At 43.6% G+C, this 15,543-nt stretch overlaps 1 protein-coding gene across 3 annotated transcripts in view; it reads left to right on the top strand.

The window, feature by feature from the left end:
- The window catches only part of Esyt2 (extended synaptotagmin 2), a 72,537-nt gene extending 61,522 nt beyond the window's left edge, over positions 1 to 11,015 (top strand). For all 3 annotated transcript variants that reach the window (XM_051177833.1, XM_051177832.1, XM_051177831.1), the window contains 7 exons: positions 2,154 to 2,303; positions 3,590 to 3,960; positions 4,988 to 5,086; positions 5,797 to 5,928; positions 6,955 to 7,060; positions 8,154 to 8,203; positions 8,311 to 11,015. In XM_051177833.1, the coding sequence (XP_051033790.1) occupies positions 2,154 to 2,303; positions 3,590 to 3,960; positions 4,988 to 5,086; positions 5,797 to 5,928; positions 6,955 to 7,060; positions 8,154 to 8,203; positions 8,311 to 8,356 (954 nt within the window). In that variant the 3' untranslated portion in view covers positions 8,357 to 11,015. The remainder of the gene's footprint in view (positions 1 to 2,153; positions 2,304 to 3,589; positions 3,961 to 4,987; positions 5,087 to 5,796; positions 5,929 to 6,954; positions 7,061 to 8,153; positions 8,204 to 8,310) is intronic.
- Positions 11,016 to 15,543: the final 4,528 nt, after the last annotated feature.

The following is a 15,543-nucleotide window of genomic DNA, read 5'->3' as shown; positions in this document are numbered from 1 at the left end:
ACTTATCCCTAAATATTTCATATTTGTCATGATCTGAGTGATCTTTCTTATTTTCCTAGTTGTGATTGAAGACGGGGCCTTGTTCATTCCAGACAAGAGCTTTACCCAATTTTCCCCAGCTATTAAATGGGTCCTAATCTTGTACTTTTGACATTTTTACTGATACATATAAGTGTCCAAACATTATGGTGGATTCTTGTCATCCCAGCATTTAGGAAGCCTAGACAGGGGGTCATAAATTCAAGACTAGTCTGGTTTACCTAGTAGCAAAACCAGAAGGAGACTAGTGAAATAAAGCACTTGCTGTGCAAGCATGAGATCTGAATTTGATAACCAGAACCTATGTTAAAAAAAAAAAAAAAAAAAAAAAAAAAAAACCAGGCCTGGGATTCATAATCTCAGCTCTAGGGAGATGGAGTCTGGTAGATCCTTGAACTCGCCAGCTGGCCGAGTCTCCTCAGCAAGTGTGACAGACACCATTTCAGAGAGAGAGAGAACATGTAGCTGGTCGTTATATTGGCTTGTGGGATAGGGTAGTGGATTGATTTTATCACGTGGTCTTGAATTTACAGTTCTGCTGCTTGGCAGTTATTGCTGAGGTTACAGGTGTATGCCACCATGCCACTAGATACTTTGTAACTATTTTAGGATTTTGTGATGCTTTTCTCTGACTTTTCTGGGCCGGCCTCCCTGTTCAGCCCTCTTTACCCTGCGGAAGTACCCCATGAGTCTGGTCTCCCATAGACTTTCATCCTCCTAGTTTGCTTCCTCATCATGAGTAGGTGCTGACTTTCACAAAAGGCTTTTCTACATATGGTTTTCAACCGGAAATAACGTTGTTGATTTTCACATGTTAAATATTGCAAACTTTTATTTGTTTTCCACATTTAGTACTTGGGTACCTTAAACACAATATTTTATTTAGGAATAAGTCCCTCTTAGTTGTGATTGCTTTTACATATATTCAGCTTGTTAAAATCCTCGCTTCCTGGGCTTAGATATTTGCCTGGAATCCCTTGTAGCAGACCTGGATCCTGTTCTAGCACTCACATGGCCGCTCACAATTGCCTGTGATTTGAGTTCTGAGGGATCCCATGCCCTCTTCTGGCCTCTGAGGACTCCCACACACACACACAATGCACATAAACTCTCTCAAGTACACACATAAAAATTAAATTAATAAGTAGCAAATGACATTCTTGCTTCGTAGTCACGAAGGTTACTGATCTGCAATTTTGCTTCTTTTTAATATTTTTTTCCTGTTTTGATGTCAAGAATAGTGGTAGCATCCTGAATGGGGGCATTTGTTCCTATTGAATATTCTCTAAGTATCTGTACAGAATTGTTTGGGTTTTTTTTTTTTTTTCCTTATATAACTTGCAGTTTTCATTTTGAGAAGGTATTTACTTACAAACTTAATTCTGTCAATAGCTATCAATCTATTTAGGTCAGCTATTTCTTTTTTATATATGTCTTATATATGTGGTATATATATCTTTCAGGGAGTTTGTTCATTTTATCCAGAGTTTGTTCTTTCTTTGAGCAAACTAATTTGAACAAGGACATGATGAGAATAGTTGTTATAACAGAGGCTGAAGATTAATTCCTCATGGGAAATAAGTACCATGTATTTTAGAGGAGAGGCCTTAAACCATCAAACTTTGAGACTTTGAGCAGGGAAGGCGTTAGAGCCACTTGTAGCGCATTTTCTCCATGGACGAGTATCTCCAGTAGAAGTTGCACATGCAGCATGTGCTACATGACTTAAGCATTTAAAAGATATTTCCTTCTGACTTTAGATTTGTATAGACTATTACTTTTTGCATTTTTAAAAGAGGTTTGTTTTATGTATATGAGTATTTTGCTTGCATAAATGCTCTGTGAGTCTCTGGTGCCCATGGAGGTTAGAAGAGGCTACTGGCTTCCCAGGTATGAAGCTATGGATGGTTGTGTGCTGGGAATCAAATGTGGGTCCTTTGCAAGAACAAGTACTCCTAACTGCTGAGCCATCTCTCAGCCCCTAGACTGTTAATGCTTACCTGAAGTTTCTCACGCTGGATTTAATTTTTTGTTTGCTTTGGGGTTTTGCTACGTTTCCCATGGCTCCTATTGTTTTCCTTGGAGCTCTGTGTTTTCTCTTCTGCATCTTTCAGGTCAAAGATGAGCAGCATCAGTGTTCTCTGGGGAGCCTGAGGATCCCGCTCAGCCAGCTGCTTATGAGTGACAACATGACCATAAACCAGCGGTTCCATCTCAGCAACTCGGGTCCAAACAGCACCCTAAAAATGAAGCTTGCCCTCCGGGTACCACACTCTTCTTAGCAGGACTACGGGGGGGGGGGGAGGTCAGCTTTGGCTCCGTTCCAGCCTGTGTCAGTGGGTCAATCCCAGTGTGGCAGGTGGCACCATAGGCACAGTATGCTGGGAATTATGGGAATCCGGTCTAGACTCCATTCTGAACTAAGCCTTTTCTTCCGATTTATTGGCAGGCCAGGGTCATCCAGGAAGGATGTCCGTGCCAATGGAGTTTGCTCCTTAACATTGAACTTTCAAAAGTTGTTCAGTAGGCACTTTGAGAAAGCCTCATAAGAGGTAGAATTCACAGGAATAAAAACTCGGTTTCTCCAAAATAATGATACCTGAGTAAATACTGACAATAGACGCTTAAACGTTTAGGAACTGTCACTAAAGTATTGGAGCTGAGCCAGGGAGATGGCTCAGCAGGTAAAGCTGAGCGTCTCATGCCTGGCAGCCTGAGTGCAATCACTAGGCCAGTGCTCTACGGATGGGGAGTGTTTTCTTTACAGTAGTCTTAGTCTGCTCAGGGTACACTGGACATGTTCTTCTTGCACAACCTTACAGTGGCAAAATAACAGCAGCACTGCCTGTCTGCCGGTTCTAGAGCTCTTTTGGTCACGGTGTAGAATGTGGGGAGTCTGCGAAATGAAGGTTAATAAACCCAGAGAAAATCGGACTCCGGAGTGTCCACCGAGTATACCCTACTTACGTGTATCCACAGTGAGCAGGATGAGGTGGCTGTCCTTTTATTACTGTATTAGGCTCGGTTGCTTGCAGAGATCTTTCTGGATAGCAAGGTATCTTGGCATTTTTCCTTTGTCTGGGAGTTTCTGGTGCAAACCACCTAGAAGAATGTGACATTTCATCTTTTGCCAAGGACACGTGACTCACTGGGTGATCAGCAGGGAGCCCTGTCCTTTACTTGGACTATGTTCAAGTGGAAGAGATTTGAAGAAGGCACGGAAAAGGTGTTTATATTGCAGAAGTGGAGTAGTTTTCATTGGTTAAAGTTTGCCTTTTTAAAAACTGTTTGTTTTGTATTGTGGAGACAGGTTCTCTCTAGGTGGCCCCTGGCTGTCCTTGAATTCTCTATGTAGACCAGTGCTTCTTCTCCCATGTGCTGGGATAAAAGGCATGTGCCACCATGCCTGATAAAATGTGCTTCTGTAATTCTCTGTAAAACACTATTTTAATAACTGCATAGCTGAACAGATTATCTGAATCTCAAACACTTGCACATGAATATATCTACAGCCACTCATGTACCCCAATGGCACTGGCTTCTCCTTTAGGTCCTCCATCTTGAGAAGCAGGAAAGGCCTCCAGACTACCAGCATTCAGCCCAAGTGAAACGGCCATCTGTCTCCAAAGAAGGGAGGAAAGTGCCTGTCAAGTCTCAGGCGTCTGTGTCTCCAGGCACTGGTGGCAGCAACACTGCTCCGTCAACACCCAGCATGGGAGAGGATAAGCCTGTCAGGGAGGAGAAGCCCCAGCCCCCCGAGGCCAGCCCTCTCGGGCATCGTGACCTGGGCAGGAGCTCTTCCAGCCTCTTGGCCTCTCCAAGCCACATCTCAGCCAAGGAGCCCACCCCAAGCATCGCCTCAGACATATCACTGCCCATTGCCACCCAGGAGCTGAGGCAAAGGCTGCGTCAACTTGAAAAGTAACTAATGCTCACATTGTTGTCTCCCATAGAGTTTCCGTCCCACACACGCCGCGGGGAGGGAAGTGGGATCTTACGTTATCTGGAAGAAATCCAAATTGTGCCAGTTTGTTCATTGAGTCTTTGACTTTCAAAGTAAGACTTGCTGCTTAGGACCTTGGATGTGTTAAGAACAGAAGTAGAGTAAGAGGTCTCATACGCAGGAGGGAAAAGCAGGAGACTCAGAGCTGTGTGGCCACCACACGCTCATTGCATTCCAGGGACGGGACTGACCTGCACGGACAGTTCCTAATGTGCCAAACATGATGTCACCGGCAAAGGTTTGGCAGAGCCTGGTCCGTTGCAGAATACGGCCCTCATCACCACCAAGTCCCCGCTGGCTTTCTTTGGATGTTTGCCATGATTTATAGGTAGTTCTGATGGTTTCCTTGGATAAGGAGGGGAGAGTTACTGTAAGCATTAGACTTTACCGTTTCCTGTGGTAAATGTGTTTTTGGTTGTGGGCCTGGCCTTTCACTGCCGAGGCATCTCTCCAGTCCTCCTGTGGTAAGTGGAAAGGTCAGTCTTTGAAACTGTCCCTCTTGTTGTGTCCAGTCATGAGGCAACCACCACCACAGCAGAAGCAGTGGTTAGAAAGCACTTAGTTGGCAGCACGTGCCGCGTCCCTGAGGCTCCCCTGACCTGTGCTGTCTGTGTGCTCTCTCACACGGTCAGCTTCAGGTTGGGGTGTAGCACAGTGATAGCACACTTGGCTGGCAGCAGGCCGAGCTTCGGCCACAGGATCGACACTTGTCCTGCCGGGGGCTATGTGTCTCATTGCACCTTGAGTGCTCACTGGAAACCCGTCAATTTTGAATAATTAAAGAATCTCAACCCTCAAGTGAAATAATTTCAACTTGGTATATATCTGGAAGTTTCAAATCATGTTTAAGTTCATGGGTGATTAAGTCCCTTTTTGTCCATATGAATACACATTGTTTTACTGTATTGATGGGGCAGAGCTGATGACATTATTCTGTTTCCACAGTGGGACTACCCTGGGACAGTCCCCCCTGGGGCAGATCCAGCTGACTATCCGGCACAGCTCCCAGAGGAACAAGCTTATTGTGGTGGTGCACTCATGCAGGTGAGGCTGGCTGGCACTGCCTGTTACCGTCTGCCTCGCGTATATCAATAGCAATCTAAAGTACAAGTATTTTTAGCTTATAAAAAGTCTTTGTAAAACACTGGTAGATAGAACTGTTTACACTGACAACCCGTATTCTGAAAAGGTAGAGTTTAGTTCAGGGAGGGATTATTGGGGGCCTTCTGGGTCATGGCTGTCCAGGGTGGACGATGCAGAAGCTGCCTCTGCGGCTCTGAAGACAGCCCACCCGCCCACCTGTGGCTGTGGGTAAATGAATGTGCTTGGCACATACTAGTCATCCTAGGAAAGGAACAGGACAGGTCCATGGCGGAGGCTGGCCCTGTGCAGAAGCTATGATTGGAGGTACCAAAGAAGCAATCAGTATGGCACTCAAAGGTCACACTGACAGAGGGACCTTGTCAGTATGTTAGAAGCACAAAGCTGTGAATGCCCGCCCATACACTGGGCTTAGGTAGTGAAGCCTAAAGTTACTCTGGCAAAGCTGCTAAAAGAGAAATTTGAAAGTGATGCCAGCAGCTGACGGTGCAGAAACACACTTAGGGGAAATCTGTCGTATATTGCTCCTTTGGGTTCAGATAATATGAAATAAAAACTTGCTAAGATAAAGTAACTTGAATATGATGGCATTCTTTTTTTTTTTTTTTTTTTTTTAATTCTAATATTGAGTCTTCTCTGGTTTGTGTTCTAAGAAACCTCATTGCCTTCTCAGAAGATGGCTCTGATCCATATGTCCGCATGTATTTATTGCCAGACAAGAGGAGATCGGGAAGAAGGAAAACACACGTGTCAAAGAAGACACTAAACCCTGTGTTTGATCAGAGGTACAGTGGATCGTTTATTTAGCCAAGAGGCTACCTGGATGAAATGGCAGGTGGTTAGGGCAGTCCTAAGAAACGTATCTGAGCCTCGAATACTGCTGAGAAACAGATGCTCTAGCATATTCCAGCACATGTTGACATGTTGCTTGTTAAACAAGTTAAGTAAGAAGCACCTGACCTTCAAGCAGAGGTGTTAAACATAATATATCCAAGTTATAAAGTTGTACAGGGGAGTGGATGATTAAAGGTCAAATTTTTGTTTTGGTTTGTTTGTTTTGTTTTTTGCTTTGCATTTTGAGACAGGGTTTCTCTGTGTAACAGTCCTGGCTGTCCTAGAACTCGGTCTGTAGAGGAGGCTACCCTTGAACTCACAGAGATCCCTCTACCTCTGCCTCCTGAGTGTTGGGATAAAAGGCATGTGCTGCCACTGCCTGGCTGAAGGTCAAATTATTCATGACTAAACAACTTTGATTTGATGGGTAGCATATATTGATGTTGAATTTTAAATGAAGCAGCACGCAAAGACACATTTAAAATTTTATAAGATAATAACATGAAATAAACATTTTTGAGAAAAGCTCTACTCTTCTAAAACAATTTCAAAGATTAGTGTAAATATAAATTACAAATCACAAGTGGTCATCTATATAATAGCTGCCTGTGTGTGTTTAGTGTCCAATCTAATGGACTGTGTTGTGCATAGGTAACCCAGAGATCCTGGGATCACCAGTCTGTGCAAACTGCCCCCACCTCATAGTTCTGACAGTATTGAGGAAATAATACAGCAGAACAGTATCTGTTGGCTCAGAGCTTTGTCTTCTTTAGAGCTACCTCTCCCTTACTGTGTACATGCAGTAACTTTATTTTAAATTGATGTCAGCCAGCTGAGTACCTAGAAGGAAGCTCAGGTTTACAAGAAAAAGCAGACGGCATCTGGAACGATCTCAGAAACAACATGCCGTTTTTTAGTCAAAACGAAATGCAACAGAGCCACAGAGAATTGACAGAAGGCATCTGTTGCTCTTGCAGCTTCGATTTCAGTGTGTCGCTGCCTGAGGTGCAGAGAAGGACCCTGGACGTGGCGGTGAAGAACAGTGGCGGCTTCCTGTCCAAAGATAAAGGGCTTCTTGGCAAGGTAATGTTTTAAGTCCTGTGTCTTACACACTGTAAAACTGAACACTTCCCTGTAGTGCAGTTTACATCACAGCTTGCATAAGTGGGAAGGAAGGAGGCTCATTCTGAGATTAATGCTTGTTTCTCACATCGTGCTAAGACATCAGTGCAAAGCTGTTGTCATAGCTGGGCATTGGTGGTGCACACCTTTAGTCCCAGCACTGGGGAGGCAGAGGCAGGTGGATCTCTGTGAGTTTTGAGGCCAGCCTGGTCTACAGTGTGAGTTCCAGGACAGACTCCAAAACAATACAGAGGAACCCTGTCTCGTAAAAACAAAAACAAAGCTGTTGCTGTGCATTTGTGCTATTGGATTATTACTAATACTAATATCAGGAACTTGCGTTTGAAGAAAGGTTTAAAAAGTCCTCAGTACTGCATTGGAAGAAAATATGAAGGAACGCCTTCTCGGAGGCCCACTCACTGCCTTAGCAAACGCTGTTCTTCCTCTGGCATGTCACTGGCTTTCTTCTTCCAGATTTTCTTTTGTCTTTTCCATGTCACAGTTAACCTTGGTACAGGTTTATGTATTCTTTGACAGCATGCAGACGGTTAGATAGGGAAAGGGGCTTCGAGCTATCGGTGCGCCTTTGTCAGCGTTGGAAGTGAAAAGTCTGTGCTAGCTAGGCTACAGCAGATAGCTAAGACAGGCTGTGTGTAAAGGAGGAGGGGGTTTACTTTTCCCTCCTGACTTCAGGGGTTTCAGTGACCTGCTTCCTACAGCCGGCCCCCACCTACCCACCCACCGTTTCCCACTGCTGCCAGGGTCAGTTCACATCCAAGCTACACACTGGTGTTGAGGACACACTTGCCGTTCTCCCCAGACGCTGCCTCTGCCTGCCTTTCATAATCATCTTGATAATGTTAGGTACCAGGAGGATCTCTTGGACATACTCAGCCATGTGAAGGATGGAAAGAGTTCCGAAAATGATAGCCTTGGTTTTGAGGAACGGGAGAGTTCCATATTGTTAAAGTCGGCAATTAGAGAGGTAGGGAGGAGGGTGGGTGGTCTAAAAGGAACTACTCAACAGTTCTCACGTACCGTCCTTAACCCATAGGTGCTGGTTGCTCTGGCGTCCGAAGAACTTGCCAAGGGCTGGACCCAGTGGTGAGTGAACCCCTATGCCAAGTAGCAGGCAGCTCCCAGAGGAGCCTAGCCGTGTGTGCGCAGCGCCGTGCTGACCCAAAGCGTTTGTGCTTTTCTTGCCTCCTCAGGTATGACCTCACAGAAGATGGGACAAGGCCACAGGTGATAACGTAGCCGCGCTGGACGTATGGCCCGTTTCTCAGTGTATCTCACACACCACCTCAACATGGAACACACTTTCCTGCAGATGCACCAATGCTATTATAATTTTAAGTATTGAGTTATACATACCTTAATAATTTTATAAAACTGTTGGCACTGTGGGAAAATGTGGTCAATATTGTTGTTAAATTACCCTGTTGAGTTCCAGTACTTCACCAGGCACTTCAGAGTGCAGTGGTGTAGTGTGCTCCTGTGCTATGTGGAACCCTGCCAGCCACGGCTGCTGGAAAGCAGGACCCTGAGCCCGCTGACTTCTGCCTTGCCTCGGCATCCCGGAGACGCACTACACCATGTAAATAGACGCTGTTTCTTGTAATGTCTACATGCTGGTTTGGATAAAGAAGAAAATGTACCAAGGAAATACATATTTTCTTCTAAAACTTATTAAATTCTGTGACAGATAATCATTTTCATCTTTTCAGCAAAAAATTCTCAGAGATCTGTTGTGTGATATGGCTTTTTTAAGGGAAAAGTGGAAAGATTATTAAATATTAGGATATTTATGTCTAGTATGAATGATAAAAGAAAGTGTTCAAATTATTAACATTATTGTAAATAGGAAAATATAGTGAGAAGTCAGTAAATGACTTCTAAAAGTGTATAATTGAGTAATAGACAATACCAAGAGTATTGTCAAAGCTCATGAATCACAGTATACTCATATGAAGTTTATTACATAAGCAAGAAATGTGCTGTTCATTTGTAATTGTTATAACTGATTGATGAGGTAGTGCAGAGATAAGACGCGTGTCAGACGTGGTACCTCCTACGCGTAACCCAGGATGCCTGGGAGGCCAATGCGAGAAGACTAAGAGTTAGAGGGCCAGCCTGGGCTGTGCAGCAACACCCTATCTTGGGGAAAAGAAAAGCATACTTTATACTTTGCCCAAAGCATAGGAACGGATCTCTAATATTAGGAGATGAGGTATTGTCCAGACTGGATGTAAGCCTGTAAGTCTGTTGTTAATGTAAAGTGGTGAAACAAACTGGATGAAGGACCCGGCTCTACATCCATCACACAGGATACACACCTCTGGATGGAGGTTCCTGTGCTTCCCTTGATACATGGGACCTTACACAACAAAGGGAGAGATCCTGCCCAGTGCCAGCAACATCAGCTGTCAGTCTTGACATTTTCTGGATATCCTCAGTTTGTGCCATGTCAGGAGTTTTATTTTGGAATCCTTTTTTTCTGTTTAGATTATGAAAAGCATGTTTTACATGTGTAAGAGTCTCCCAGAACCTCTTGTGAGGTGAGGCTGTATCACAGTGTTATAAGCTATGCATGTCTGTAAACAAAGTATGCACAGATGTGGATAGACTTTTTCAGTATGCCTTTCAAGCTAGAGAAAAGGGCTTCTCCACTGTGAGGCCATTTAAAGCTATGTACACCTTAGCAGGAAAATGCAGCTTTGCAATCAAGATTGGAGTAGTCCCTTCCGTTCACATGCTTCCTGGAACTTAGCACCCATGGGAAGCTGATGTGACTAAACATACCCAAGTGCCTATGCTGAATACAAAGTGTTTCGTTGATACTCTCCTCCTGCCTGGCAGATGAGAGTGTGCCTCAGTCTGTAATGTCCCCCAGGGTGCATTTTTAATGGAGTCTGTGGCCCACCATGCCGTTAGATTTTTTTTTTTTTCCCTTAAGAATCTTTTTCAATTGGTCCACTGTAGGGCTTCAGTCATAATCTGTAAAGGAGATTTTCTTGCTGAAATTTTATCATGTCAGTGGTGTTCCACCAACAACCTAAATATCTTGGTTTTTGTACCCACATTCTTAATCTGTTCGGTGTGCATTTTATTACAGCGTACTTTTCTTAGCCCTTAGGCAAATTGAATATTTATAAGGGTACAGTCCCCTAATAAGTCCTCAGTGTGGCACCCTCTGCTGCAGTCACAAAAGCTGGCACCAGTGAGTTCAGGTACAGCCTCCCCACCTGCATCGCCTGAGTCCTCTAGCAGCTGTCTCTGTGCTCTTTGGAAGGAGAAAGTCCGGTAATCCCAGCCCACCTCCTCTTGTAGTCCTGTGTCCTGCACGTGGAGAGCTGAGTTGCCATCAAGGCATGCTCCATTGTCCTGAAGATGGAAGATACTTTGGGTTCTCAAAATGTTAACTTTCAGTTTTTAATGACTTACCTAGGAACGTTAAGTTTTCTACTTGGAACCAAACCAGTGAAGAGAAATTAGTGATTTGAAGTACAGCTCCACTGACTTACTCCAGTGGTGACTTATCCTGTGCCTTAAAGTACCAAGGGATTTTCACATGTCTGATGAAAACAGAAGCAGCCTTGCAGCTGCCGTCACCAACACTTGCACTCTGCACCCGAGAGCTCCTCTGCAGGCAGTCTTCATGCAGAGGTCAATCCTCGGGAGGACAGCTTAGGGTTATTTCACAATCCCCAGGCAGATGCAGAGAGCACAGGCTCCTGGATGTGTGTTCTCCGGTTGCTGCTGCAGTGACTGGTCCCTTCTGGATTACCCACTGTAGAGGAGGACCATGGAGGATTGGTTTTTGGTTTTTTAATCATAGAATGTGCTTTTTGCTTAATTAATTTTACATAACAGCACATGTATTTATTCAATAAAACTTTTGTTAGCTCACTTGTAATATGGTGTTTTTGTTTGTTTGTCTCCTGAAATAAATTTCTTGGTGTGGGAACAGATGATTTGGAAAGTCCTCGTGATACGGCAGTCGTGGATATGTGCTGTTTGTGCGTTCTTCCGGTGTCCAGGTGGTTTGATACTGCTCTTGCTCCTGTCTCAGCTCTGACTGTCCTCTGAGCTCACAGACTCTGGATTTTGCAAGCAGCTCTTTGAAGGGTAATGGTTTAGTAGGAAAAGTCGTTAAATAAGACCGGAACACCGAGAAGTCCCTAAAGGAGCTGCTGAGATAGGTTTGAACGAGGGTGAAACATTTGGGTGTCCAGTATCCCAGCAGGTGTAAGGAAACACTGTGTAGTCTCTCTTAGGCATCTCCACACCTAACATTATTAGTTTCTTTGCTCATATGCTGAAATGTCACCCTTGGTTGGCATTGTTTGTCTGTTGATAGGGCAGCCAAGACTGGCTTTCAACCAGGAGTCCTCCTGCCGGGCAAGCCCTTTACCACCGAGTCACACCCTGGCCCTCTCTGCATCACTCTTCTCTGTCAGTTCCTGAAAGACCTTCTTTTTCTTTGTTCTCTTACCTAGACTCAAAATATTGAAGTACAAGTTTCCTGTTTTTTTTTTTTTTTCATTTTTTTTTTAATTTGGTATTCTTAAAATCACTGCTTTCCAAATCTCTGCTTTCCAAATTGATATGACAAACATTAAACGTTCAAGGCCAGTGCATCTAGTTCCTTCTAAAGTATCTGTTTTCCTAGAGGTCTAGCAGGGTTCCTGCCTGTCTCTGTTTGTGTAGGTATGTAGCTAGGGACTTAAATAGCATCATGTAAATGCAGAGGGAATCTTTTAAAAACCCAACTACTGTTTTCCACTGCCCTTGCACTAAAGACTAAGAGCCTGTAGCTCCCATGCACTGAAACTCTGCCGGCCGCGTATCCTGTAGGGTCTGCTTATACTTGTTTACTTACCATGGTTCTTCCCACCTCAGCATCAACTTGATGCTCTTCCCAGGATACTGGCCTAAACAATGTTCATTTCACGTAAATTCAAAGTTGGTTCCCTCTGGGTCCCTTATCAGCAGTCTGACCTTAAATAGTCTCACACACACACACACACACACACACACACACACAGAGAGAGAGAGAGAGAGAGAGAGAGAGAGAGAGAGAGAGGGAGGGAGGGAGGGAGGGAGGGACACTTGGCACGATGTTTCTTTTGTTCATCTTAATGAAGTTTTGGTTGAGCATTACTTATGATTTTTCTGCCTGGACTATAAGCCACTAAGACCAGAAACTGTGAATATTAGTTTTTGATGGCTGTCATGAGCATGCAGTTGATAACTGAAATCTGCTGGATAGATAGATGATCCACAAACATTGACTGAGCATATAAGACTCTTGTGTAATGAGTTCCCACTCAGCAAATTCTAGTTCCCTCCTGACAGTTTTATTAAAGGCTGAACATAAATGTGGTGAAACATGTAATAGTAAAATAGAGATTAAAAAGCTACTTGCATAATTACCTTAAAAATAGTTGGGTCACAAAAAAATGAGAAATCTCTAGGAAGTCTTAATTTATTTGGTGTTATTCTAGAACTCCTAGATAACTCCAGAACTCCAGAAATAAATTGTCTGTAATGTATATACTGGGTGGGAAATGTATCTTCAGAGACAGTTAGTTGCCTACTTGGAAACTCAAAGAGAATAGTCCAAAAAACTCAGGTTTAACAGATGTTTAATGAGTTCAGTTGTGAAGCTGTAAATCTCCATTTCTTACATTCTAATAGTAACATCAGTTAGAAAATATGAATATGTTTTTTAAAACCATACAACAGCCTTAAGGCTATGACAGCGATGAAAACCTACAACTTCCAAAGGGAAAGAATGGATTCAGGAAATGTCTTATTCCTGGAAAACCGCTACTGTGTGACTTGTCTGGGTCCAGGAAATCTGTGTGCACTGTGTTTGTCAAACGTAATATTGCAGCTGCCTGAACCTGTGGTACCTCTAGAGACAGAAGTTGACAAAACAGGGAAATCTAGGGGGGGAGGGGAAGGTGGTAGAATGGGAGACGTAGGAAGGTGTGGGTGGGAAGGCAATCACATAAACTAACCAGACAGTGATGCCAAAAGAGTATGCCTTATAGGTATAGTTAATCCAGGGGAGCCACAGCAACACCTGTGGAGGAGGGGAAGGTTCTTCTTTACAGAACTGTCATACTGTGTTAAGTTTTTAACCTCAAAATCACGAGGTGCCCAAAGAAATAAAATGTAGTTCATATGTGGGGGGGGGAGCAAAAACAGTGGAAACTGTCTCTAAGGAAGTCCAGATGGCCTTAAATTAGCTACTGTAATATGTTGAAACAAACAAGGAAACTACACGTCTAATGTATGGAGAAACATAGGCGAACAAGTAGGAATCCCTGGCAAGAAACTCAGGGTTCATTAGAGTTCAGCGGATTCAGGCAGACAGAAGAAAAGAGCTTATTGAGATGGGTCAATAAAGGCTATACAGTCCCAGGCATAAAGATAATACAGAATAAAGAGAAGCGGATGTACATAAGGTAAGAGACCCATAAAGGATGGAGAGGAGCGCCTAAAAGATGTTTTAATAAACACTGTAGTTCAGTGAGATGGCTCAGCAGGAAAAGGAACTCACCATTAAGCCTGAGTGCCCAGGTTCCCTTACCCAGAGTACATATTGTAGGAGAGAAGCAACTCAAGTTGGCCTCTGAACCCCACATGTATACTGGCAAGGGTATGAACAATAAGTAATATCATTTTTTTAATTTTAAAACAATCTTATTTTACATATCATTCCCAGTTCCTAATCCATCCCCTCCTCCTGCTCTCCCCACCTTTCCCCCTACCACAACCCCCATCTGCTCAGAGAGGGTAAGGCTTCCCCTGGGGAGTCAAAGAAGTCTGGCATATCTCTCAAAATGTTTTTAAAAGAACAGTATGAGGTTGTGGCAGGTCCAGCCAACCTGTTGGAATGTTTCTGAAAGGGAGAGAGTGAGGTCTGAGAAAAAGGAAGCTAGAGTCGGAAACCCACTTGGTGAATACTTCAGATGCGCCAAGTTCATTACTCATAGCCCTTTATATACCCTAAGAAAAAGGGCAGGACAAAAGACTTCCTTACCGTGATACAAGGAACAAGCAAACGTTAATTACCTACTTAATACCCAAAGCATCTGGTCACCACGCCCTAAATCAAACATCCTATAATTTGGTCTTGAGGATCATGACATCCAGTAGCCACACCTTGGGCCAAACACTGCTATTTAAACTTGAGGAGCAAGAATATGTTTGAACTCTCTGACCTTAAGTCAAGATGGAACGGAGTAAAAGGCCCAAGTCTTCTTCCAGGCTTGAAACCTATTAAAACCCATCAATCTTTGAGCACAAAATCTCACCAATCCCCAGACTTGGCTTAAAATTTCATCAATCCCCACCCTGGAAATCTCCACCTAGAAACCATTTGTAAAGCCTGCCTCCTGCTCAGCTCCCTGCTGCTGCTGTTGCTAACCCAAACCAAGGCAGCCCCCAGTAACTTGTGTGAGACTTACAGTGCGGTGTGACTTTGTGGTATTCTTTGGTTCCTGACTGGGTGGGCGTTGATGAATCAAGCCTCCCCTGTTGTAGTATCTTGATGTGGTCATAGCAATCCCCCTGACCTATGAGAAGCTTCTAATGCCAGCTCAGAGAAACTGTGATCTCAGCCCAACTCTGAGCATCTGTGTTAATGTTCATGCTTTATAAGCTCTCTGAGATATAATTTCAACAATGAAATTTCCCTTCTTCGAGTGTGCAAGTGATGTACCCATCGCTGCTGACTTGTGATAATGTTCATTACCTCAAAACTCACCATCAATGGCAGTCATTGTCTTATTTACTGTTTTCCACCCAGGCAAATCCTTCTGTCTCTGCAGACTTTGAGAATAGTTAGGACTTTGATATAAAGGACATCACTCCCTGTAGCTATTAGTGCCTGGCTTCTTCTGCCGAGCATAATGCTTCAAAGTTGTCCTGGTAAAGTATTTGTCGGCATGTCATTTGTTATGGCTGAATACCATTCCATCAAATAAAAAGAATATTTCTGTTTGTGCATTTGCCTACTGGTAGAAATTTTGGTTGCTTCCTGGTTTTTTTTTTTTTTTTTTTTTTTTTTTTGGTCATGTGGTGGACCCAAAAGGCTCATAGCTAACTATGTGAAGGGAAATGTCATTCTGTAAATATATTTCTCTTATTGGTTAATGAATAAAGCCCTGTTGGCCAATAGGAAAGCAAGATAGGCGGGACTAGGAGGCTAGGAGGAGAGAAGAAGAAGTAGAGAGGAGATTCAACGTGTAGGCAAGATGGCAGAACTCAAGATGAGACCACGTGGAAACACTTAGATTAATAGAAATGGGTTAATATTTAAGACAGACAGAGTTGGCCAATAAGAAATGCTAGTAACAGGCCAACAGCTCTATATCTAATACAGTGTCTCTGTATGTTATTTGGGGCTGGCACTGCTGTAGGACCAACCA

Source organism: Phodopus roborovskii, unplaced genomic scaffold, assembly GCF_943737965.1.
Source record: "Phodopus roborovskii unplaced genomic scaffold, PHOROB, whole genome shotgun sequence".
Classification (NCBI taxonomy): Eukaryota; Metazoa; Chordata; class Mammalia; order Rodentia; family Cricetidae; genus Phodopus; species Phodopus roborovskii.
The sequence above is the reverse complement of the archived record's forward strand: the minus strand, read 5'-3'. Positions and strand labels throughout refer to the sequence as shown.